General features: G+C 43.1%; 1 protein-coding gene across 1 annotated transcript in view; it reads left to right on the forward strand.

The window, feature by feature from the left end:
• The window catches only part of LOC311040560 (receptor-type tyrosine-protein phosphatase-like N), a gene marked incomplete at its 5' end in the record, with an annotated part of 71029 nt that overhangs the window by 26899 nt on the left and 18440 nt on the right, over positions 1–25690 (forward strand). The window contains 11 exons of the mRNA XM_084050891.1: positions 2033–2143; positions 6185–6293; positions 6729–6888; positions 14571–14777; positions 15823–16039; positions 17096–17302; positions 18135–18142; positions 19496–19749; positions 20507–20593; positions 22299–22378; positions 24183–24247. Of these exons, the coding sequence (XP_083907017.1) occupies positions 2033–2143; positions 6185–6293; positions 6729–6888; positions 14571–14777; positions 15823–16039; positions 17096–17302; positions 18135–18142; positions 19496–19749; positions 20507–20593; positions 22299–22378; positions 24183–24247 (1505 nt within the window). The remainder of the gene's footprint in view (positions 1–2032; positions 2144–6184; positions 6294–6728; positions 6889–14570; positions 14778–15822; positions 16040–17095; positions 17303–18134; positions 18143–19495; positions 19750–20506; positions 20594–22298; positions 22379–24182; positions 24248–25690) is intronic.

Below are 25690 nucleotides of genomic sequence, written 5' to 3' on the forward strand. Positions count from 1 at the left end.
TCCATCAATTAAAAAAAATATGTATTTTTTGTTCTTCACAAAATTCAAAAATAGCCGATCTACAAGCTCAACATTTTTTGACACTTTTGTGTGACAGTATTCTCATGAAAAAGTTATACATAAAATATTAAAATATGGAGATTTAAACATAATATGGAGGTTTCTGCCCAATAAGTACCTCATTGGCATGCTCATCAAACCATTCATTGACCTCCTCGTGCCCTCTGGATTGGGGCAGTAATTGTCATCCTAGAAAAGACCACTCCCACCAGGATAGAAGTGTTTCATCCTAGGACAAAAGGCGATCTCAGAATAACGTTGTATTTATTTTGCAGTGTCTCCTCCCTCTACAATTGAACCCAAACCATGCCAGAAAAATCCCCCCCGACTCACACACACACACACAATATAACGGAGCCAGCGGACCCTCAAACATTCGGGCCTGTGTCGTTCGTTCTCTTGATTTATGGCAGTGGTTTTCAACCTTTTTTCATGCCAAGGACTAGCTTGATATACGTTTGGCCGCGGACCCCCATCTGAAAATGTTTGGTTCCAGTGACCCCCAGAAGCAAAGATTAGAGTTTTGCGTTTTTCAAAAAATAGCAGATCTACAAGCTCATAGCGCGGCACTCGGTGCCGCGCTATGAGCTTGTATATCTGCTATTTTTCAATAACCAAAGCTAAGTGGTTAAAATGATTGTGAAGCTATGTTAACTAATTTCGCTGGGGACCCCTGGTACCCCCCCCACAAGTACAAATGGTGGTCCCCGGACCACTGGTTGAGAACCACTGGTCTATGGCACACGGCACACATGCACTCGCCCACTTGTGCGAGAATATGGTGAGAGAATAATGTTGGGGAATAGGGATGACTCATCTCACCATATCACTGTTTTTTTCCACATCTCTGCAGACCAGTGTCTATGGTGTTTGCTCTGCTGAACTCGCAAATCTGCATCTGTCTCTGTAATGAGGCGTTAAATGCACTGCAACCCTACTATAACATCCCTCTTTATGTAGTTATTGACTAAGTAACTAAGGCACTCGGTGCCGCGCCATGAGCTTGTATATCTGCTATTTTTGAATAGCCAAAGTGTAAAATAATGCTTTTTTAGCTCAAATCAAAAAGTGACACAAATGAAGCATAGCGTTAGTTCATGCAGGACACGGAAGTCGTGCACGCCAAAGCTGTAACCAGCGGTCAGTCAGCTGATGTGAACATCAGCTTTCTATTCCCCATTCACAGCTCAGCTGGTCATTACGTCACTCATTCATACTCCAATCACAGCTCACACATTAGCAACAAGGTTCCTTTAAATATGGTTCGAATTCTCTAGGCTCTGCTGGTCTTGCTGCCTGACCACTTCTGCTAAGCTGCCTCCTCCACCCCAGCCTCCACCTTTTTGATTATAGTCTAGCATAGGCCATAATACTTGTGATTATCATGTATATCTGCTTGTTTAAAGTCTGCATTGGCTAAAATACTGGTGATTATCATGTATATCTGCTTGTTAAAGTATGCATTGGCTTAAATTCTGGTGTTTATCATGTATATCTGCTTGTTAAAGTATGCATTGGCTTAAATTCTGGTGTTTATCATGTACATGTGTATATGCTGAATCATCTAATATGTCAATATACTGCTTGTTGTTCATATTGTACCCCTATGGGGGATTTGCTTAAGCATTCTCTGAATATATGCTTAGCAGGCTGCTTCGACAAAATTCAGTGAATATTCTCCCATGAGCGGAGCTTTAACGCCAAGCTTAACTGTATTCCATTTGTGGCAATAAATGGTGATCTTTATCTACTAAGACGAGAGTGTTCCTGATTGAAATGCGTTCCAGGTCTTAATGGATTGCATCTACATTTGTTATGTCCTCTCATTTATTCAGGCCCTTCATTTAATTTGTCACCCATTTGAATGCATTTTGTGTTTGTGTGTGTATTAGTGTGAGCGCATTTTGCCCGCATGCCTCACTGTATGTAGCCTATCTGTAGTTGATGCTGTTGTCTCTTCTCCTCATTGTAGACGCGTTGTTTGGACAGTGCCGTGGGCCTCAGGAGCAGCTGATTCAGTACCAGGTGTCTGTTCCTGTTCTCCACAAACTCCAGGAGGTCCTCAAGGAGCTGATGATACAAGGTGACAGTGCCACAGTCCACAGTTTGAATGCAGTGGTGGAAAAAAGTATACAATTTTTTTACTTAAGTAAAAGTATCCATACTGCAATGTAGAAATACTCTGTTACAAGTAAAAGTCCAGAATTAAAAATGAACTTGAGTAAAAGTACACAAGTATTGGCATCAAAATGTACTTAAAGTACCAAAAATAAAAGTACTAAAGTTTTTGAAAATAGCAGATCTACAAGCTCACAACGCGTCGCGATGCGACGCGTTGTGAGCTTGTAGATCGGCTATTTTATAATAGCCTATGTATAAAGTAGGGCTAAAGTGGTTAATGTATGTTTCATAATATCATAATTTATATCTGAAAAGTAACTAGTAAATCAAGTTTTCAAATAACTGTAGTGGAGTAAAAGTACAACATTTGCCTCTGAGATGTAGTGGAGTAGAAGTAAAAGTACAGAAAATGGGAAATACTCCAGTAAAGTAAAATTTTCTCAAAAGTGTACTTAACACATTAAGTGCCAGAGTTTTATTAAAACAGGGTATATCTAGTGCTGGCATTCTTGGCACTTGAGTAAATGTACTTAGTTACTTTACACCATTGGAAAATACTGCAGTGATCGCAGGGCACGCGCCAAAGGCGAGTGCCGTTGAACGTCGAAGCTGTGATTTTATTCGTCATGAACACTTGGCCTCAAGTGTTGCAGTGCATTCTTTATACGTAGGATGAATTAAACACTACATCTATTTCTAACCCTAGCCCTAAGAGACATTGGTGTTGTCACACTACCACATTTAATGTGTGAAATAATGTATTTCCTATCCAGGTTTGATGAGTATTGAAAGAAAAAGACACATAAGAATCATAACATACTTGGTGAACAGGGGAATATATTGCTTAAAATATGGTTGAATATTTAACACCTAAATGTAGTGTACGGGAAAACATGTTTTGTTTTGTGTAAGGTGATTATGGCCATTATAAATCATTTTCTGTTGACGGGGTTCACTCATAGGGGGCGCTGTGGGGAAAAAGCAGCAAATGTTGCAAAAGTTCCACAGGAAGTGAGGTATCAGGAACAGCTATAAAAGTGCAGGAAGTGAGGCGGCCGGGGGTTCCATTTTAGGTATTGAAAAAAGAGTGTTTGGTGGTGTTTGAGAAAGAGACTCTTGTAAGCCAAAACAAAACCAAAATCAGGAATTAAAGGTAGGGTAAGTGATTTTCTTTGGTTAAAATAAGTGTTAAATAGCTCTATATTCTGATAGTACTCATTGCTATAGAGTGTTTGTTCAGTAAAAGGAGTCTCCTTGTCTCTCCAGCTCTTTATAAAACAGAAAATGCATTTTCGTTTCAGTTTCAGTTTCATTTCCAATTTTATCCAATCAGGATAGAGAACTCAATCAGGATATAGATTAAACAAGTGAAATTGGAAGTGATGCCACTAAGAAATGAGCAGGCAAAATTGGAACTGGAACACTATAAAAATGAAGCTTAAAAATTGGTACTTTCTCCTGATTGGCTGAGATTTTGACACTTACCGGAAAATGTATTTTCTGTTTATTAAAGAGCTGGAGAGACGGGGAGACTCCTGTTACTGAACAAACACACTATAGCAATGATTACTATCAGAATATAGTGCTTTAACCTTTTAACAAAATACTTTTTGTTTTAACCCATTAAGACCTGGAACTGTGTCATTTTTAGATTTGAGCTAAGAAGCATTATTTTACACTTTGGGCTATTCAAAAATAGCAGATATACAAGCTCATAGCGCGGCACCGAGTGCCGTGCTACAAGCTTGTAGATCTGCTATTTTTGAAAATTCGTGAAAATGTGTGCAAATCTTTGAATATATATATCTTTAAAGCGGACATTTTTAACTCAAATCTTTGCTTCTGGGGGTCCCTGGAACAAAATATTTTGATGGGGGTACGCGGCCAAATACATATAATTTTGGGGGGTCCTTGACATGAAAAAGATTGAGAACCACTGATATAGAAACATAGGTTTTTCAGAAAACTGTTGGGATTTAGGAGACATGTAGAATCGGCTTCAGGTCTCAATGGGTTAACCAAAAAATATCACTTACCCTACCTTTAATAAACCACTGAGTAGTGTGGCCGGAGAACTTTGGGAGTGGAAGGGGAGAAGTTTGGTCGAGGAACATTTCTGAGTGTTTAACCCTGAAGCCAGTCGGAGCTTTTGGACAAAGGAACTCACGTGGCCTCCTGACTTGAAGGTTGGTTGAGGAGTATACTTTTTATGCGATGCATTGCCTTTTCATTTGATGACTTTGGGATTTACATGATTTTCAGGAAAATAGAAGGTCGACAATATCTGTTGGATTACTTTTGGATTACAATACTCATTGGAAACATTTAAAAGAACTTTGCGTTTGCGGGACCAAAGAACTGAGCTTGATCGTTTTCATTGGTATTTTTTAAGTGTACTGATCGTTTACTTGAATTTAATTATTTTGTTTAAGAGTGGGTCAGATAAAGCATCAAAAGCAACAGCGTTGTGTTTTCCTTTTGGTCTGCAATGCAGATGTTTAACAATAATTTAACACTTGAGAGGGTAAAATGAAACCAAATGGACCCGTAAGGGTCCATTTGGTTTCATTTTACACTCTCAAGAGTTAAAGATCTATAAGGGTCCATTTGGTTACCAACTCTCCATCATTTAGCTGGGGACACTGGTAATCCCCGGACCACTGGTTGAGAACCACTGGTCTACTGTATACCTACCTATCAATAAAGGCAGAAAAAGGCCCAAAAATATCTTTAACACATTGGGTGCCAGCATTTTATAATAACAGATTACGTTCGGTGCCGAAATCTCACCGTTGAGCTGCGCAGCGCTGTTTAAGCTGTAGACTCCACGACGTGCATTCCATGTGGAAAAAAAAGCATGCCTCCATTTTGCCCGATGGTCCTGGCTAACGCCTGGAACGATAGCATCTCTCACGCGAGTAACAGTGGCGCAGCGATCGTGCATACAAAATGAGTCGTTTTCCACAGCGTAAAAAGTTTCGGAGTTAAGGTGGTTACACACCGGGCGAATATGCGAATATACGCAAAATTCGGACTCGTTCCGAATAATTAAAAGACGCTTTTTCGCTTTTTCGCTCCATGTACACTTCCATTGACTTTATACGGTTTTAAAAAGAAGCGTATTATTCGCATGAAAAAATCGCCCCGGTGTGTAAGGACCTTTTATAGGGGTTTTAGAGAAGGAGATAGAACGGAAGCGGATGGGAGCCATGTTCTTTGACACGGTGATCCATCTGTCCTTTCCTTCTCAGAATCACCACGGGTGATTCCAGAGCTGCTCCAGCCCCTCCCGTGTGGAAAAAGCTGAAAACACGGTTCAGATCGTGTTCGGCACCAAAGCGCTACTCTGTGAAAACACGGTTCAGACCGTGTTTGGCACCCGATGTGTTAAAAAAAAAGAAAAAACCCTTCACACAATTTTAACATTAACATAGTGCTGCTTCTGACCTCAAATTCTAACCTTCTTGAAAAGTGACGACCAGTGAAATGTCCTCACTTTTGTTCGGTTGTAGCAAAGCTAGCCGTTGTCTGAGTCTCAAACAGTCACTCCTAAAGCGCGTTATTGTTAAAGTTGCATAAGGAGATCGGTGCAGATGCCCTGCTATTTTGTTTGGTCTCAATCGAGTTCTCAGGCCACCGTGGCAACAGACCCCTTAAAAAGGTCAGTCACAGCAGTAATTACATTAAATATGAATGTAATTAATATATATTTTCTCCTCACATTCAGCTTAATGCTCCTATTCGGGGTGCTCCTTCCATTCCGACATCTCGCCACTCCGACTAGTGGCTTCCACGTGCGGTTAGGGTTAGGGTCAGGGTTAGGTATAGGGTTCTGCCCTGGAACCCCCCCCCCCCCCCCCCAATGACCCCTGGGGAGATCCCCACCTGACACCACTTTTGAGAACCACTGCCCTAGAAGGTGGTATACGTCTAATGGAAAACGTAACAATCAAAAATAAATAACTGTGTGATTTGACGTCTCTGTCACCCTATGGGTGCACAGGCCTGACCTGGCAGGATGACATCACCCAGCTGATCATTGGACGAGAGCTGAGTCGGGTCCCACGAGTCACCAGCTCTACCGGCAAACGACGCGAGAGGACGTTGAAACAGTGAGAGAACACACAACAATCTGTGTATTAACAATCTATGAATTAATTAATCTATGTATTAACGGACTGATTGTACGAAATCTAAACATAAAGGACTACCGGTGCAGACGCATCTCACTGTCTATTCACAGCTTCGGCCATAATACTGTATTCTACATAAACATAAACCATTTTCCTATTAATGACTTTTAGACACGCACACACACACAGACACACACACACACACACACAGACAGACAGACAGACAGACAGACAGACAGATTTGATTGGATGTCATTGGATTTGATTGGATTTGATTGGATCAAATTGACAGGAAGTGATGCCCACAACGCCCTAGGAAACTTGTGGATAGGCAAAAAAAGATTGCGTATAAATGACATGCCCGAAATAGGGCTGCCAGGTTGAAGTGGTTAATCTCATGTCCTATTCTCTCAGAGCTCCAGGGAATGTTGCCACCAACCAGAGGGCCCAGGGGGGTGCCGAGCAGACCGACCCCGAGCTGATGCAACAGTACCTGGACTACATGATGCTGGATCCACCCCGCTCCTCGGTTCACATGCAGACCCCTCTGCTGGACCCGTACAACTACCGCCAGGTCAGGAAATGTCACGCCAGACATCAGACCTAGACAAGGGATAGTCTAGTGCCGTGGTTCTCAAACTTTTTCATGTCAAAGACCCCCAAATTGACACGTATTGGGCCGCGGACCCCCATTTGAAAAGATATGCCAGGGACCCCCGATAAGAGAAGATTTTTTACGGCTCTAGCAGTGATTCTCAACCATTTTAATTTCAAGGACCCCCAGTTTGACATGCATTAGGGCAGGGGTTCCCAAACTGTGGTGCGCGAGCGCCCACCAGGGGGTGCGTGACCTGCCATCTAGGCAAACCAACCTAATTGGTTTGCCTAGATGACGCCCCGGGGGGGTGCGTCATCTAGGTCAGGATGTAATAAGGGGTGCACAGCTAAATAAGTTTGGGAACCGCTGCATTAGGGCTACGGACCCCCATTTAATGGCATTTCTATCACTTGGACCCCAATTTATATTGTAAAATCTATGTTAATTTAACTCTGAGAGTGTACAAATGGAACCAAATGGACCCGTTAGGGTCCATTTGGTTCCATTTGTACACTCTCAGAGTTACAGACCCATAAGGGTCAATTTGGTGCCTAATATATCATTTAGCTGGGGACCCCCTGGAACTCCCTCAGGGACCCCTGGGGGTCCCCGGACCCCACTTTGAGAACCAATGGTCTAGTGGGTCTCAGTACTTTTTCCACCACCGACCAAATGAAAAGAAAAATGAAAGAAAAATAAAATGTCTGGTTCCAAAGCTACTGAGAGCTACTATTTAGAGAAGTGGTCACTAAACGTATTTATGTCGAAAAATATGCAAGTGAAAACCAATTAGGTACCGTATTGTAGTGCTGTGTAACTTGTGTGATGATTTAGGCGGATCTAGAATCAGCACAACGTAAGGCAGGCTCTCAGAATTAAAACCAAGGGTCCCCCTGGAGAGTACAACATTGTCCAAATTAAATTTGGATTTTTTTTGGCAAACAATTTTTTTTGGCAAACAAAAAACAAAACAAAAAATTCCAATATTGTCAATAATTACACTTTTTTGTATTGAAAAGTATCGGTTCTGGCACCGTTATCAGATAAAAACCCAATTGATACCCAACCCTACGTGTCCAGTGTAGCAGGGAGGCACAGAGCCTGTGCCTGAAGACCCCAAAAAAGCCTAATATCTACGTGTTATTAATCTCTCAAGAACAGATTCTGCACTGCGTTGGAATCTTCCTGAAGGTTCGTCATAACGTGTGCACACTGTGTGGGAGTGGGCGTGCCTTCAGATCAGGAAGCAGGCCGCGCTTTACCCAATCAAATGTAGTGGGCGGGATTCACGTGTCCGTCGTCCTTCCCTACTCGAAACTAGCCGAAACTAATTTAACAATAGCATCCGCGGAGCAGACAAAACCACGGAAAGATATTCACATTTGAACTTACTCTTTCATCATAGAAACAAGTGGGCTTATAACCAAAACGATCCATGGTCATCCGTGTTAGTGTTCCGTGTAGAAATGTTATCTTGTCGGAATGAAAACGCAAGCTCACCACCGGAAGTGGAGCGGTGAAGGCAGACTTAAACCCTGTTTCCTTGCGCACATGTGCTGCGTCGGCATTGTCCCAGAGTCACACTGAGGAGGAACGAACAGCAGAGATCGCTGTTTTTCCTTTTCAGTGTGTCTCTGGGTTCCGAGATTGACGTGTTATATATACAAGCCCCCAGATCCACCACGGAGGATTAATGAAGCCATAGGAGCCTGGTGGACAAATCTGGTATCGCAAGACACATTCCACATTTAGGACACTACTGCGCATAGAGACACACGGCGGACTACAAACGTTTGTCTCTCATGTATCGTTTTTATAGGCTATTTATTTTGGACAATTATCCAAACAGCATCTTGGAAGACTTTGTATATTGATACTAACCTGGAGAATTCACTAAGTAGTTGAAAATGTCGGGATATGGCCCCATTCCATTTAGTCGGGTTATTTCCCCAACTACATCCAGGCAAGTTAATACAACAACGGTAAACGTGTGGGTTTACCGTTGTTGTATTAACTTGCCCTTCCCCTCTTCGAGGTCGGCGCTCGGCGCTCGCATAGACAGTGATGTCACTGAAATGCGACTACATGGCAGGGCCGTCCATTCTCTGGATATATTATGACTCTATGGCATATATCGTCCAAAACTGTTTTTTTTTTAGTGGTGCCAACCACTCCTATACATGACTTTGTCCGTGTGTCCGTATGTATGTATGTCTGTCCAATAAACAAACATTGATGACAACATCAATACGGGGCTCTTCAAAGGCACCACTCTCTTCACACAGGGTGTGATTTTTCAGGATCCAAATAACGAAACGACAAAAATAGCAGATCGACAAGCTCAAAACGCGTCGCTTCGCGCCGCGTTTAGAGCTTGCAGATCGGCTACTTTTGTTACTTTTGTGTGACGCTGTAGTCTGACATACCATGTATGTATGTATATATATATATATATATATATATATATATATATATATATATACATATATAGATATATATATATATATATATATATACTGTATACTTTACGATATACTGCATATATTAGCTCCAGATACTCTTATAGATCTAGATGGCTAACCTCTTTCAGAGCCACGTCATACAAATAAGAGGTATAGTGTAATAACGGCATGGCTCCCATGTGGATGTTGGCCTTCATGTGGTCAGTCTATGACATCATGAGTCTATGACATCATGAGTCTCTGACAGCGATTGTCAACCTGTGGGCCGGACGACGCGTTGCGACGCGTTGTGAGCTTGCAGATCTGCTATTTTCAAATAGCCGATGTGTTGGTTTAAAGTGCTCATGTGGCCCACTTCGCTTCTTCTGGGCTTGTTATCCTAGACCTGGTTGCTTGTGTCTCTCACGGAATCTGGCAACACTGACTGGTGGGCCGTGAATATATTAAGATTTTAATGACAATGTAACATTAATGTATTTAAAAATGTGTATATACTGTATATAAAAAAAAGTCATGCTATTTCTTCTTTCAAACCTTGAAAAGTGAGTTTTCATTGTGGTACAGATAACTAATAATTTAACCCATTAAGACCTGGAACTGTGTCATTTTTAGATTTGAGCTAAAAAGCATTATTTTACACTTTAGGCTATTCAAAAATAGCAGATCTACAAGCTCGTAGCGCGGCACCGAGTGCCGCGCTACGAGCTTGAAGATCTGCTATTTTTGAAAATTCGTGAAAATGTGTGCAAATCTTTGAATATATATATTTTAAAGCGAACATTTTAAACTCAAATCTTTGCTTCTGGGGGTCCCTGGAACAAAATATTTTGATGGGGGTCCGCGGCCAAATACATATAATTTTGGGGGTCCTTGACATGAAAAAGTTTGAGCACCACTGATATAGAAACATACGTTTTTCAGAAAACTGTTGGGATTTAGGAGACATGTAGTATCGGCTTCAGGTCTCAATGGGTTAAAGTATACTATGTTAGTTCCGTTGATACGACAAAAGATATGCACAATAATATTGATGAATATTTTTTCCCATATTATGGGAAAGAGAAATGTGGGTATAGTTACTTTCTTGGCCGACTGGTATGCATGCACAAGAAATGTGACGCCAATCCGTCCAGCAGCTTGCGATTAGACATGCGTACACACGCGCGCGCACACTCAACGACAGACAGGGCAGACAGACCCATTTATAAGCGGCTATAGCCTCCCACAGAGCCACGCCTTTAAAAAAATGTAATCATGTGGCTCTCGGCATCCACATGGGAATGGTTTGGCTCCAATGTGGATCTCAGACGTCGTGAGGCTAGCCGCGCACGCACACGCACACACACACACACACACACACACACACACACACACACACACACACACACACACACAGTAAATTAAAAAATACAATCTTTTTTGATAAATCATACTAGCGTAGTAGCCATTGTCAGAGTACTTTGTGTCGTCTGTGTCAGTACCTGTTGTCTCCGTACTAGATCATTTCTGATATTGATTATGTAAGTTTGGAACTGTTTGGACAAGGCTGATCGTTCGATTTCGCAACGTGACATTATTCGTAATATGTGAAAAACATTCATGAATTTACTTCCTTCCGTCCATGTCCATTGTTATGCAATACCGTACTGTAAGGGTTGCCAGATCTGCTTGTAATAATTTCCCCGCAAGATTTTAGTTGAAATTTGAAAAATTTCAAATGGCTGATGAATATGTTAAAGTGCTCATGTGGCCCATAGTTGCTTCTTTTGGGCTGGTTTTCCTAGACCTGGTTGCTTGTTTCTCTCACCGAATCTGGCAACGCCGACAGTATGTCCCCATATCCCGTCATGTCTCTCTTTGACATTAAGTGCTGGATGTCCCAGAACCTCCCCCGGCGAGACAGGGGCCAAAAACCGAGATCCTCCTATTTGTATGTATTTTTAAGGTCCGGAGCTGCATCCCCTGCGTATTGCTGGATCCTCCTCAGCTCAGCGTTACACAGCTTCTCCATCTCCAGACTGAGGGCCTTCTCCAGCTGAGCCACAGCCGTCCTCACGGTCCCCGCGTACGACGACTGATTGACGCTGACCTTCGTCCAGTCCTTGGCGGCGGGCGGAAGGGTGCTGACGATGGGCGTGGCGCTCTGGAGGAGGTGGAGGCGGTCCTCGACTTGCGAGAGCCGCTTCAGCTCGGAGTTCCTCCTCTTTAACTCTGTGATCTCCCGTCGCAGATCTCCGACGATGCCCTCGGCCTGCTTCTCCGTCGTCTTCTTCTTCTCCTCGATCACGTGGATGAGCTCGGCCTGGCTCCTCTCGATGCAGCTCATCAGCGCGGCGAAGACCTGCGCGCTGTTCGCGATCTCTCGGTCCGCGACGTCCTTGCAGCTCTCCACCGAGAGCTTGACCTCCTGGATCCGCACCTCTCTCTCCCGGATCATCCGTTGAACCTCGGCCTCTGTCAGGCCTTCGTATTGCTCTTTCAACTTGTGGCTCCTGAACCGATCGACCATGTCGGAAATGAACGTGTTAACGGCTACTTCTGGCCTCCTATGGAATGTTCTGTTACATAGTGGACACCGACACATTGGTACGTTGGCATCCCAGTAACGCGTGATGCAGGTTTTGCAGAAGTTGTGTCCACACGCCGTGGTGATTGGATCAGTGAACACGTCCAGGCAGATGGAACACAGGAAGTTCTCTTCAGACAGGAGGCTGCTGACAGAGGCCATAACTACGCAAATGAGAATCAAAGTGAACGTGTGAAACACTGGAAATATATTGTAAGAAACAACCACTTAGAACCGCTCAACTGGGAACTGTCCAGTCTCCTGAAAGACCTTAAACCAGGGATTTGTCTTACTGTATTATCCAGGAATGTTTATGGTGCGATTAGAGGCAGAATAATATAAGCTAATAAGTACTGGTTTGTAGCTCTACCTCTGCTCTAATGGTTTATCTCTTAGGCTGCTCGGTAAGTCTCTCTCTCCTGCGCTAATGGTCCTCACACACCGCGTGTAGTCGGCTTTTAAGCTGAGCCGCCTCGAATCTTGCGTCATCGAATACGACGTCGGTCTTGCACAAACACGGTTGCACTGTAGTGCACCGCAGCGACATTTATTTATTTGGGTCATTTTATCGTCTACTCAGGCTTTTGTGAGCCCCCCAGACCGTTTTTAAGTTGCTTAATTTAGTATTTAGATATTTGATAATCATTTTATCAGACACACCCCTTCCTATACAAACCCATTATAACTTCAACTTCACTCCATTTTTAACCTGGTAGATTCATCAAAAACACCCGTCCTTGGTTCTGCTGACTCACCCTGCCCTCCTAATATGTGAGGGGGCTGTGTTTTTTTCGATTACTTTTTTCATTTTTTTTAATTATTTTTTTTATTGTATTAAATTGTTTTCATTTTCCAAAAAAAATATAAAAAATAAATGAAAAAAGTTATCGAAAAAACACGTCACCCTCGCGCGGGGGTCTGGAGGCACGGAAAACCCTTTGCCGCGGTCCCAGAACTCGAGGCTCTTTTCCGGAGGGTCGTCGGGGGGCTTCAATGTCCGCAGCCCCGATCCCCGCCTCGGCGGGGCGGTGACCTGCGGCGCCCGGGGGTCCGTCGCCAAGAAAAAACCTCGCCGCGGTCCGCGGCCGGGTGCGGTGTCGGCAGTGGCGCGTGGCGCCGGGCTCCTCGGGGCCCGGTCTCGCCCGCGTCGCTCAGCCGCCGCTCCTCCCGGCCCGGGCCCAAAGGCCTTGTCAAACTCGCACCGGGTCGTCCGTACGTCTAGCCCCGGTCCAGGAATGGCCTGGTGGCCGTTCGCGGCCGCCAGAGTATTCCGCAATCGTCCCCTGGGGTCCTATGCCCCGTCGCGCTCTCTCACGGGGGTCGTCGGCGGGGCCGTGGGCCTTCTTGTGGCGATAAGTGTTACCCTGGGCCGGCGGCGGGCGTGCGGCGCTCGTCGGCGGGGAGTCTCCGGTCGGAACCTATAAACTCAGGGCCCGCCCGAACGGACGGACGGGCCCGCCTCACGGGTACCCAGAACTCGAGTGTTTTTTTCAGAATACTGTTAGGATTTAGAAGACATTTGTAGAATCGCCTTCAGTTCTTAATGGGTTAAGTAGGAAGTCCTTGCTGCCAGGCAGGGAGGAGTATCCAGTCAGCTGAAATATCAGATATGTCAACTGTGTTCTCAACCTGGGGTCAGGGGACCCCCGGGGATCATTGAAGGAGGTTCCAGGGGGTCCCCTGATAAATGATTGATGGTCAGGAACCTAATGGATCCACGTGAATAGTGTACAAATGTAACCAAACCTCCGAGTTAAATGAACCCTGAGGATTTTGCAGGACTGTATATATTGGGGTCCCAGAGGGGGAAAAAAATGGGGGAGGCTACTAACGCATATCAAACTGAAAAGAAACGCCCTTGGAATGCCGGGAACGCATCTCTGTCATTATGGATTTCTTTGGCTATTTTTGAAAAATCGTGAAAATTTGTGCCAATCTTTGAATATATATATTTTTTAAAGCGAACATTTGTAAAATATGTTGTTCCAGGGACCCCCCCAGAAGCAAAGCTTTGAGTTAGAAATGTTCGCTTTAAAAATGTATATACTCAAAGATTTGCACAACTTTTCACGATTTAAAAAAACATAGCTGATCTACAAGCTCATAGCGTGCCGCGCTATGAGCTTGTATATCTGCTATTTTTGAATAGCCAAATAATTCTAAAATGACAGATGTGTTCTCGGATTGAATGTGTTAAAACAGGGGTCTTCAACGTTTTCAGGCCAAGGACCCCCTAGCTGAGAGAGAGATGAAGCAGGGACGCCCTCTATATTGTATAAAATTGTGTTTAAGATTATACTTGCTTTTGTTTACTTGGTACTGCTCTTTTTTCCCTCTACACCTATACCTCTTTGCCAAAAATAGCCGATCTACAAGCCCACAACGCCTCGCAGCGCGAGGCGTTGTGGGCTTTTAGATCTGCTATTTTTGGCTAAAGTTCTCCTCAGAAAAGGGATGCTAGGTTTCGAGTGGTTATGGTAAAAAGAAAAATCCTATCACATAAAGATTTGGCGGACCCCCTGTAGTAACTCTGAGGACCCCCTAGGGGTCCCGGACCCCCTGTTGAAGATCTCTGTGTTAAAAAGAACCACAGAACCACGGCCTCTTGTCCGTCTGTCCCTCCTTTGCAGCAGCAGTTCGGCTACCAAGACGAAGAGGAGCGTTCCCTCAACTCCCTGTACGACGGCAGAAGCCCCCCTCGCCTCGCCTCCCCTCGCTCCTCGTCCAGAGGATCCGGCTCGGTGGACCACCAGGACCAGCAGCTACTCGAGGACCTGGTCTCCTTCCTCCTCTCTTCTTCCTCCCCTTCCTCCTCCTCCTCCTCAGTGGTGGAAAAAGTACTTTTTTTAAATGTTTTTTACTTAAAGGTAGGGTAAGTGATATTTTTTGGTTGAAACAAAAAGTATTTTGTTAAAAGGTTAAAATACTATATTCTGATACTAGTAATCATTGCTATAGAGTGTTTGTTCAGTAACAGATGTCTCCCCGTCTCTCCAGCTCTTTAATAAACAGAAAATACATTTTTCGGTAGGTGTCAAAATCTCAGCCAATCAGGAGAAAGTACCCATTTTTAAGCTTAATTTGTATAGTGTTCCATTTCCATTTTTTTCTGCTCATTTCTTAGTGTCATCACTTCCAATTTCACTTGTTTAATCTATATCCTGATTGAGTTCTCTGTCCTGGTTGGATGAAATTGGAAATGAAACTGAAACTGAAACGAAAATGCATTTTCTGTTTAATAAAGAGGTGGAGAGACAAGGAGACTCCTGTTACTGAACAAACACTCTATAGCAATGAGGTCTATCAGAATATAGAGCTATTTAACACTTATTTTAACCAAAGCAAATCACTTACCCTACCTTTAAATAAGTGTCAATACTGCAATGTAGAAACACTCTGTGTTACAAGTGAAAGGTTCCCGGAATTCATAATTCACTTGAGTGAAAGTACAAAAGTATTGGCATCAAAATGTACTTAGAGTACCAAATGTCCCGTTTCACAAGGTATCTTATATGTATAGTGTAAGTGTATTAAAATCTTGAGTATTGAAATAGCAGATCTACAAGCCCACAACGTGTCACGTTGCAAAACGTTGTGGGCTTGTCTGCTATTTTCAAATAGCCAAAGTTTAAATAGGGCTGAAGTGGTTAAATGATCTTTTGTAATAATAATCTAAATCTACAAAGTAACTAGTAACTAAGTAAGTTTTCAAATAACTAAGTGCAGTGGAGTGTGCAATATTTGCCTCTGAGATGTAATGGAGTAGAAGTAAAAGTTTTGGAAATGCTCTATTAAAGTAGAAATATCTCAAAATTGTACTTGAGCACAGTACTTAAGTAAATGTACTTAGTTACTTTCCACCACTCCTCTTCCTCCACGCAGCCCCTCTCTCACCATAGAGCGGCCGGCGGCCTCCCCACCGCCTCGGATTTCTTCCCGGCGCGGCCGGACTTCCCCCTGGACTACGGAGAGGACTACGTTTCCCAGCAGGCAGCAGGCAGCAGGCAGCGGCAGGAAGAAGAAGAAGAAGAAGAGCGTCCGGAGAAGAAGATGAAGCCGCCGCCGCAGGAGGACTACGAGTCTCTGGCTGCACTGGATGGTGAGGGGGGGGGGGGGGGAGACAGACAGACAGACAGACATGGGGAGAGAGAGACAGGCAAGACAGACAGACAGACAGGGGGAGAGAAAGACAGACAGACAGGGGGAGAGAGAGACGGACAGACATGGGGAGAGGGGGAGAGAGAGACGGACAGACAGACAGGGGGAGAGACGGACAGACAGGGGGAGAGAGAGACAGACAGACAGACATGGGGAGAGAGAGAGAGACAGACAGACAGACAGACAGACAGACAGACAGGGAGAGAGAGACAGACATACAGACATGGGGAGAGAGAGAGAGAGAGAGAGAGAGAGAGAGAGAGAGAGAGAGAGAGAGAGAGAGAGAGAGACAGAGAGACAGAGAGACAGAGAGACAGAGAGACAGAGAGACAGACAGACAGACAGACAGACAGACAGACAGACAGACAGACAGACAGACAGACGGACGGACGGGGTGGAGAGAGACGGACGGACGGACGGGGTGGAGAGACAGAGGGGAAGAGAGAGAGAGGGAGGGACATGAACATAATACACATTTTATGAGACTGTAAACCCACAATCATGTCATCCATAATGAAAATTCAACTACTCAGCGATGTACTTGACAGTTATATGATCCTATACTCACCCACTGTCAGCATACATCACACTGAACAACGACAACAAAGCCCTCATTGAATCAAAACCGATTCAATAAATACAATGAATAATTAATAATGGAGTTTTATAATGACTCTACCCGCCGTCGTCACTAATCAGTTGAGCTATTACCATCAGGCAGGAGGCTTAGGGTCTCGTTAACTACAGAAAAAGGTACGAGAAATCATTTGTGCCATCTGCTGTGGGTACTTGACCTGGAACGCATCTGTGTCACTTTTTTGAAAGCATTATTTTACACTTTGGCTATTCAAAAATAGCAGATATACAAGCTTGTAGTGCGGCACAGAGTGCCGCACTACAAGCTTGTAGATCTGCTATTTTTGGAAAAGAATGGTGAAAATGTGGACCAGAGCTATAGGTTTAAGTGGTTAACACTTAACACCTGTGTGGCCCGCAGGCGGCTCCTTGCAGAAGCTGGCCCTGCTGCTGGATCACTACGGCATCAACGACATCAAAGACTTCTCAACCCAACAGCTGGACAGCCTGCCCTCTGCACTGAAACAGCTGGACAGCCTGCCCTCTGCACTCAAGCAGCTGGACAGCATGCCTGCTGGTCTCAAACAGCTGCAGATGGACGCCTCCTACACCGACAAGAACACCAAAGGTTTGAGCCGTTTTGGTGTGTTATTCAAAGGTCCGGTGCAATGACATTTTCAGTCATTTTATTTTGAAGTGTCAGTCTGAAATGGCCTCGCAACCAATCAGAAGGTTCCATCCCTTCAGGCTATGGTGTGCAGTGTTAGTGTTTGTAGCCTTGCAGGGGCAGGCTGGCCATGAAGGGAGACAGAGACGGCCACTGTGCAGGATTTGTTTGTTACCAAGTTGCTTATTTCTAAAATAAAATGTTTTCAGATACATATTTTAGTGTGCTGATTAAGTTTAAAATGAGTAATACACCGTCTGGATGTCATCTTGAATGAGACTCAAAACAGAGGAGCTCTGTAATTAAAAGTGTTTGGAGGAACGTGCAGCTATATGGGAATCACACAGGTGGACGAAATCAAGATTCATTTTTATTCATGAAAGTTGATCTGTGTCATCAAGCAGCACGTTTTCGTTCTCAGGAAGTAATTAAGATTGGCTTTTTATTGACTTTTGATATAAAAATACACAATGTTTTCTATTATCTATTGTTAGGTATGCCCATATGATGACCACGGATATGCTCTGAAATTGTGAAAAACATTTTTCATTTCACTAGACCTTTGAGAAATAAATGTGATATGTTAAGCAGGTATTTGGTGTGAAAATACAATATATTGACTTGACAAAATTACCGTCTCATTGTGTTGATGATAATGATGATGATTATTATATATTCAGAATATTTAGAATATTCAGATGTGTCAAGTTTTCTTTCCATGACATACAACCACACAGACTATTATTATTTTGTCTTTACCATTCAGATAAATATCCGAACAACGCTGTTTCAGGAAAGAAGGTAAGGATGACATTTTCTTGTAGTTTGCTTACAGTTGCTTTATGATTGAATGGCCAGTGGATGGCAGTGCATAGGCTTGGGATAATGGTGAAGTGTTAAAGCCTCTTCATCAGAGAGAAAATAGCCATCATCAAAACTGAGTTGTTGGTCGATTACATTCATCAGCATGACTTCAAAGAGGTCTCAGATCCTCTTCTTTTGTAAAAGTAAAGGAGTGCCATGTATTCCAATGTCCAACTTATTACAGATAACAGGCCAGCTGAGAGACCTTTCTGGTATCTATATCTATAAGATTTCTTTATTGATTTTCAGTCATAAATCGCATCAAGCACATTTGCAACATTGTTATCAGAAGCAAACAAATAAAGCAAGAAAAAAAGTAAAAAACAATAAATCAAAAGAGGCCTGGACCGCCGGCGTAGCAGGCCAGGCACCTAGGCTCTAAAGTATAGCCTGACAGAGCGTCGCGGGTTCGAGTCCCGATCCCAACGGCCATTGCTGCATGTCACCCCCCATCTCTCTGCCCCATTTCCTGTCAGCCTACTATCCTATCCTACGAATAAAGGCATAAAAGTCACAAAAAAAGAATAAAACAAAAGAAAGTTCAAAGGAAAGTACAGTTCAGACATGAGTTTTAGCGTTTATTTGAATTTAATAATACTAGCTAACTAAGTAACTGACCAACTAACTAACTAACTCAGTGGTTTTCAACCCTTTTTATATGAAGGTCCATTATTTATTCTTCATTTGAGCCACATAACTACCGTTTGATGAGATTTAGACTCTCAGACCAAAAACTTTAAATATTTTGTTATCGTTGGATAAGATTTTGTCCACAATTCCAACCATGCCGTATTGATGTTGGTACCATTAGGAGAGATAACAGGCAAACGTTGATCAAAATAACAATTATTCTACATTCTCTAATTGTGTAGACTTCTTGTAAATTAAGTAATGCAGATGTTTAACAATAATTTTACTCTTGAGAGCGTTACAATGAAACCAAATGCATTTGGTTTTATTTTACACTCTCAAGAGTTAAAGATCTATAAGGGTCCATTTGGTTTCATTCTATGCTCTCAAGAGTTAAAGATCTATAAGGGTCCATTTGGTTTCATTTTACACTCTCAAGAGTTAAAGATCTATAAGGGTCCATTTGGTTTCATTTTACACTCGAGTTAAAGATAAGGGTCCATTAGGTTACCAACTCTCCATCATTTAGCTGGGGACCACCTGGAACCCCCTCAAGGACCACTGGTGGTCCCCGGACCACTGGTTGAGAACCACTCGAACTAACTAACAAAAAAAAAAACCTAAATGTATTCATATCTGATCTTTTCATTTCACCTTCAGGTCACGGAGGGTTCCATGACCTACAGGAAAGATCCGGCGGCGGTTCCCGTGGACCCGTCCTCTCCTCTGGTCAAGGCACCCGCCGCGGGGGACCCCCAGGGGGTCCAGAAGGAGACGAGACCCACCGCCGCGCCTCCTCCGGCCCCGGAGGAGGTGAAACCGGGACGGAAGGAGCTGCCTCCCGACTCGGAGGACGCAAACGGCGGGGCGTCCGTGACGCGCGACCCCGTCGGCTACGTCGTCACCAACCAGGGGTGAGTGGATGTGTTCCAGTGGTGTAAAGTAACTAAGTAACTACTAAGGCCTGAGGTTCCGATTCTTTTTCATGTCAAGGACCCCCAAAATGTTTGTGTATTTGGCCGCGGACCCCCATCTCAAAATATGTTGTTCCAGGGACCCCCAGAAGCAAAGATTTGAGTTACAAATGTTGGCTTTAAAATTATATACAGGTATATATACAAAGGTTTGCACACATTTTCACGATTAAAAAAAAATAGCAGATCTACAAGCTCATAGCGCGGCACTCGGTGCCGCGCTATGAGCTTGTAGATCTGCTATTTTTGAATAGCCATTGTGTAAAATAATGCTTTTTAGCTCAAATCTAAAAATGACACAGATGCGTTCCAGGTCTTAATGGGTTAAGTACAATTTTGAGGTATTTGTACTTTACTTGAGTATTTCCAATTTCCAATACTTTTTCTTCTACTCCACTACATCTCGGATGCAAATATTGTACTTTTACTCCACTACAATTATTTGAAAACTTTAGTTACTAGTTACTTTGTCGATTTTGATTATTATTACAAAACATACACTAACCACTTCAGCCCTATATACACTGAGCTTGTAGATCTGCTATTTTCAAACATTTTATTACTTTTACTTTTGGTGCTTTAAGTATATTTCGATGCCAATACTTTTATACTTTCACTCAATTAACATGTAAGTAATAATGTCTGAGTACTTCTTCCACCACTGTCGGCATGAATACGTGTATTATTTCCCCACCAGCCCCCTCGGTTGGAACGATGGGGTGCGTCTACTACACCTCCTAGGAGAGAGGATTCACCTCCCCACCTCTGCTTTCCTCAACATCAGGTACGACAGACAGAGACCCCCCCACTTTAATAACCCAAGGGTTCCCAAAAATGTCAGATCAAATTTGAACTGAGATACATGTTCTCCCCGTGTCTCTCAGGGTAGTTAATACCCTCACAAAAACATGTAGTAATCCTGGTCACTATATACCGCCTCCCCCATGACAGCCGGGGCGCTGGGAGACCCCCCACCCTGACAAGCACTTGGAATTGTAGGTACAGTACATATAGTTTGACTCGTTCCACAGATAAATATTAGCATCGCAACGCATTGAATGCATCGCAACGCATTGTGAGCTTGTAGATGTGCCATTTTTGAGTGGTGCCGAAGGCAACCACTCCTATACATGGCTTTGTCCGTGTGTCCGTATGTATGTATGTATGTATGTATGTATGTCTGTCCACAAACATTGATGACAACATCAATACGGGGGTCAATACGGGGCTCATCAAAGGCACCACTCACTTCACACAGGGTGTGGTTTTTTGTATTATTTCCAAACTATTTTGAAAGTGTGGGGCTTATAAATATGTAACCAATAAAAACCAGACACATAGAGAGAGAGAGTTATGACACGCTTTGATCTCGGCCGCAAAGCGGGCCGCTATGGGCTATAGTTCCAAAGTAAAGTCAAAGTACAGTACTTGAGGTACAGTACATGTACTTACTTACTTTCCACCGCTTGCTGGGGGTCGAGTTTGGTATGTTAAGGGAATTCCAATCCATTCCTATTGCCACAGCACCCTGACAGTCACTTCACTTTATTATGCCTGACACCCTTACTAGGGTAGTGTAGGCCGTCGACAAGGGACCTTCAGAGGTCTCTGTCACTGACCCTGACAGTATCTGTGACAAATAGTCCTGTCACTGTCACTGGTCTCCCTCTCTTCTATACCAGGCTGCGTGGGTTCATACTTGTACGGCATCTTGTGTGTGTGTGTGTGTGTGTGTGCGCAGTGGTGTAAAGTAACTAAGTACATGTACTCAAGTACTGTAATTGAGTACAATTTTGAGGTACTTTGTACTTTCTTCAGTGTTCACAATTTTCAATACTTCTACTCCACTACATCTCAGAGGAAAATATTGTACTTTTACTCCACTACAATTATATGAAAACTTTAGTTACTAGTTACTTTGTAGATTTAGATTATGATTACAAAACATACATTAACAACTTCAGCTGTGTATATATATATTTAGGCATTTCGGTATAAATCTTTTGAAAATAGCCGATCCGATCTACAAGCTCACAATGCGTCGCATCGCGACGCATTGTGAGCTTGTAGATCGGCTATTTTCAAAAGATTTTTTCATACATTTTGAACTTGTGAAATGGGACATTCTGCACAGTGAGTACTTTTACTTTTGGTACTTTAAGTATATGTTTATGCCGATACTTTAGTACTTTTACTCAAGTACATTTTGAATAACAGACTTTTACTTGTAACAGAGTCATTTTTTACAATGCTGTATTCACTTAAGTAAAGCATTTGGGTATTTTTTCCACCACTCTGTGTGTGTGTGTGTGTGTGTGTGTGTGTGTGTGTGTGTGTGTGTGTGTGTGTGTGTGTGTGTGTGTGTGTGTGTGTGTGTGTGTGTGTGTGTGTGTGTGTGTGTGTGTGTGTGTGTGTGTGTGTGTGTGTGTGTGTGTGTGTGTGTGTGTGTGTGTGTGTGTGTGTGTGTGTGTGTGTGTTCTCTCCTGCAGTGTGGTCGGCCCGGCGGTCACCTTTAGCGTCCGCCCGAACCCACAGAACCAGACAGCCGAGTCCGTTGCTGGGAAAGCACGTACGTGTTATTATTGTGAACGAGGAATTTCCTTTTTCATAATTCTACAAAAGATAAAAAAAAAAAAACAAGAAACATGACAGTCATATTGTACCAGCATGCTGCAAAAACAAGCAACTTATAATGGCTTATAATAAGCAGACCTGGCAACACTGGCAGCCAGGCGTTTCTAGTAGTGTTATGATGCCATAGTACATGTGTTATGATGCCATAGCATGGGAGGACGACCGCCTTTCATGCCTTGTATGGGGAAGTGTCCCCATTGGCTTAAAGGACAGCCAATGATGAAAAAGTGTCCAACAGGTAGTCTACTTGCTTGTCTGTTTGTAGACCATCTAGATTAATAGACTATGCATAGACAGTGGGCCATTTGCGTACATTTTTATAGCATTTTACATAGCATATTTAGCGTTGGCTTTTAAAAGAAATAGCAGATATACAACCTGCGAGCTTGAACAAATGCTATTTTTCCAATTGTGAGAACCACTGGTTTAGAAGGCATTTGTAGAATCGGCCTCAGGTCGAAATGGGTTAAAACCAATACGTAGTTAATAACTTGGCCCCATTAAGTACCTCTCACTCCGCTATACAGCTCCGAGATGAGGTACTATGCCGAGGTCTCCTAGAATCGGTTACAAATGTTAGCTTTAAAAATATATTTATTCACGGCCGCAAAGGCTCTGTTGACCCTTTTGTCAACATCGTATCCAAAAACTAATGGTAGATTCCAGAGCGTACAGATGTTTAAGGTTTGGTCCGGCACAAAATATTTTAGGTCAGGGACGAAACTACCCGTTTAAAGGGTCTACACCATGAATTTTAACTTTTTCTTCATTTTTGTGTGTTTTTGGTCTCCCCCACCTCTCTTCTGTTCCAAAAAATACCCGACTTCGAGCATGCAGGCTTTCATAGGCTATCTGTGTTTTTTATGTAAATTGGTCTGAAAACAGTCCGTCAGATTTGTTCCCCCTGCCTACGTCACGTCAGGGAACAATTCCTCCAATTTTTCATTTCCAACCAAAAAAAAAAAAAAAAAATGTTTTTCTTTTCTCATATTTTTTTTCTTACTTTTTCCACACAGAACCAGGAGATAACATGCATACAAACTGGCTCAATAGCGCCCCATGCCAAACAGGACAATGTGGTATTGCAGGTGAAAGTGCTTTATAAGCCAGAGAGAAGTTAGTTGGAATGAGTATATCTGAGGCTTGATTTAGGCTCAAACCTTTTGAAAAACGTTTGAGGGACATAAACAATATGATATTAAATATTGTTATTATTTTTTAAATTCATAGTGTAGACCCTTTAAATCGCTTATTTAGTCAGCCTGTGGCCATGTTTCCCATTCAACCCGGAAAACCCCCCTACGTCCGCTGCCAGTACTGCTCCCGGTTTGGCTACAATGGGAAACATGGCCACATGCTGACTAAATAAGCGATTTAAACGGGTAGTTTCGTCCCTGACCTAAAATGTTTTGTGCCGGACCAAACCTTAAACATCTGTACACTCTGGAATCTACCATTAGTTTTTGGATACGATGTTGACAAAAGTGTCAACAGCGGAGCCTTTGCGGCCGTTCCACCGATTCTGGGAGACCTCGGCATAGTACCTCATCTCGGAGCTGTATAGCGGAGTGAGAGGTACTTAATGGGGCTATTAATAACTAAAATGTGAAGGGTTCAACTGCATTCTGAGCACTGAGTATTGATATTTGGGCCACCTGTTCTAGTGTTGTCGTAATAGCATGCCCGTGTCTTATTTGTTCTCAGTAACTTAGCAACTATTTATGTTTTTTTTCACGCAGTTGCAGAGAAGAACTTCTTGGAATCTGAATCAGGCCTGAAGATTCTCCAGACAGGAGTTGGAGAGGTTTGTAGAGCAAACACAGCAGGGACGTGCACAGATAGACTCTAGGTGGTGCTAGAGCACCTGCCCTTTGCCCTCTTGACCAGAAGTGCCCTTTTGGAAAAAAAAAAAAATTACATTTTTTTTTTCAGTTTACAGCAGGGGTCTTCAACAGGGGGTCCTCAGAGTTACTACAGGGGGTCCGCCAAATCTTTGTGTGATATGATTTTTCTTTTTACCATAACCACTCGAAACCTAGCATCCCTTTTCTGAGAACTTTAGCCAAAAATAGCAGATCTACAAGCTCACAACGCCTCGCAGCACGAGGCGTTGTGGGCTTGTAGATCGGCTATTTTTGGCAAAGAGGTTGTAGAGGGAAAAAAGAGCAGACCAAGTAAACAAAAAAAAGTATAATTTACTTGAGCACCTGCCCCTCAAAATGTCTGTGCACGCCACTGAAACACAGTAAGCATAGGCCTACTCAGGCTGTGCCTCAGGGGGTTAGAGCAGGTCGTCCCATGATCCCTAGGTCGGCGGTTCGAATCCCGGCATCCTCCTGTCCACATGTGGATGTGTCCTTGGGCAAGACACCGAGCCCCACATTGCCTCCGATGAGTCGGTCGACGCTAGCTTGCCACCATTGGTGTGTGAATGCGGGAAGAGAGGACCCCGGCGTCGACTGTTCGCCGCTTCGCCTCCCAATGTATGAATGAATGAGCCATTGTCAGTGGCGTAAAGTAACTAAGTACATTTACTCAAGTACTTAGTAATTTTGAGGTATTTTTACTTTACTGGAGTATTTCCAATTTTCAGTACTTTTACTTCTACCCCACTGCATCTGAGAGACAAGTATTGTATTTTTACTCCACTACAATTCTTTGAAAACTTTAGTTACTAGGAGGGGTCATCACCATGCCAGCTTGTGGTGGACATTTTCATCAATATAGAATTTTTGCAGACATAAGAAATAAGTGATCAATAATTTGACCATAAATACATAATGAACTCCTAATATTCCATAGTGTCTATGCCAATGTGCTAACCACTGAGCCACAAATAAATATACGTAAAAGAAAAAACACACACACACAACACATTACATCATGACATGTTGAGAGCTTGTAGATCCGGTATTTTCAAAACATTTCAGAAATGATTCTAATTATTTATTTATTATGTACTTGGCCTATAATGATATGACCAAAATGGGGATGTCGGGTGTTAAAGAGGTTATCTATTCTGAAGAAAACCTTAAGACTGCCAGGTGGCTATTGGCTAAGACAGGCATTAAATGTGGCATGGTGAAAGTCTATTCCATATTTGGGATATTTCAATAATTGGGTCATATCAGTACAGTTAGTGCCTCCATCACACGTTACATGAGCAAAGTGACGTTTAGATGCGTGTTATATGGTTATTATAGAGATTGCTGGCTTTTCAGAGGACTGTGTTAGAGCCTAGGTCAGG

This window comes from Gymnoscopelus microlampas, assembly GCF_963454915.1.
Source record: "Gymnoscopelus microlampas genome assembly, chromosome: 24".
NCBI classification, from domain to species: Eukaryota; Metazoa; Chordata; class Actinopteri; order Myctophiformes; family Myctophidae; genus Gymnoscopelus; species Gymnoscopelus microlampas.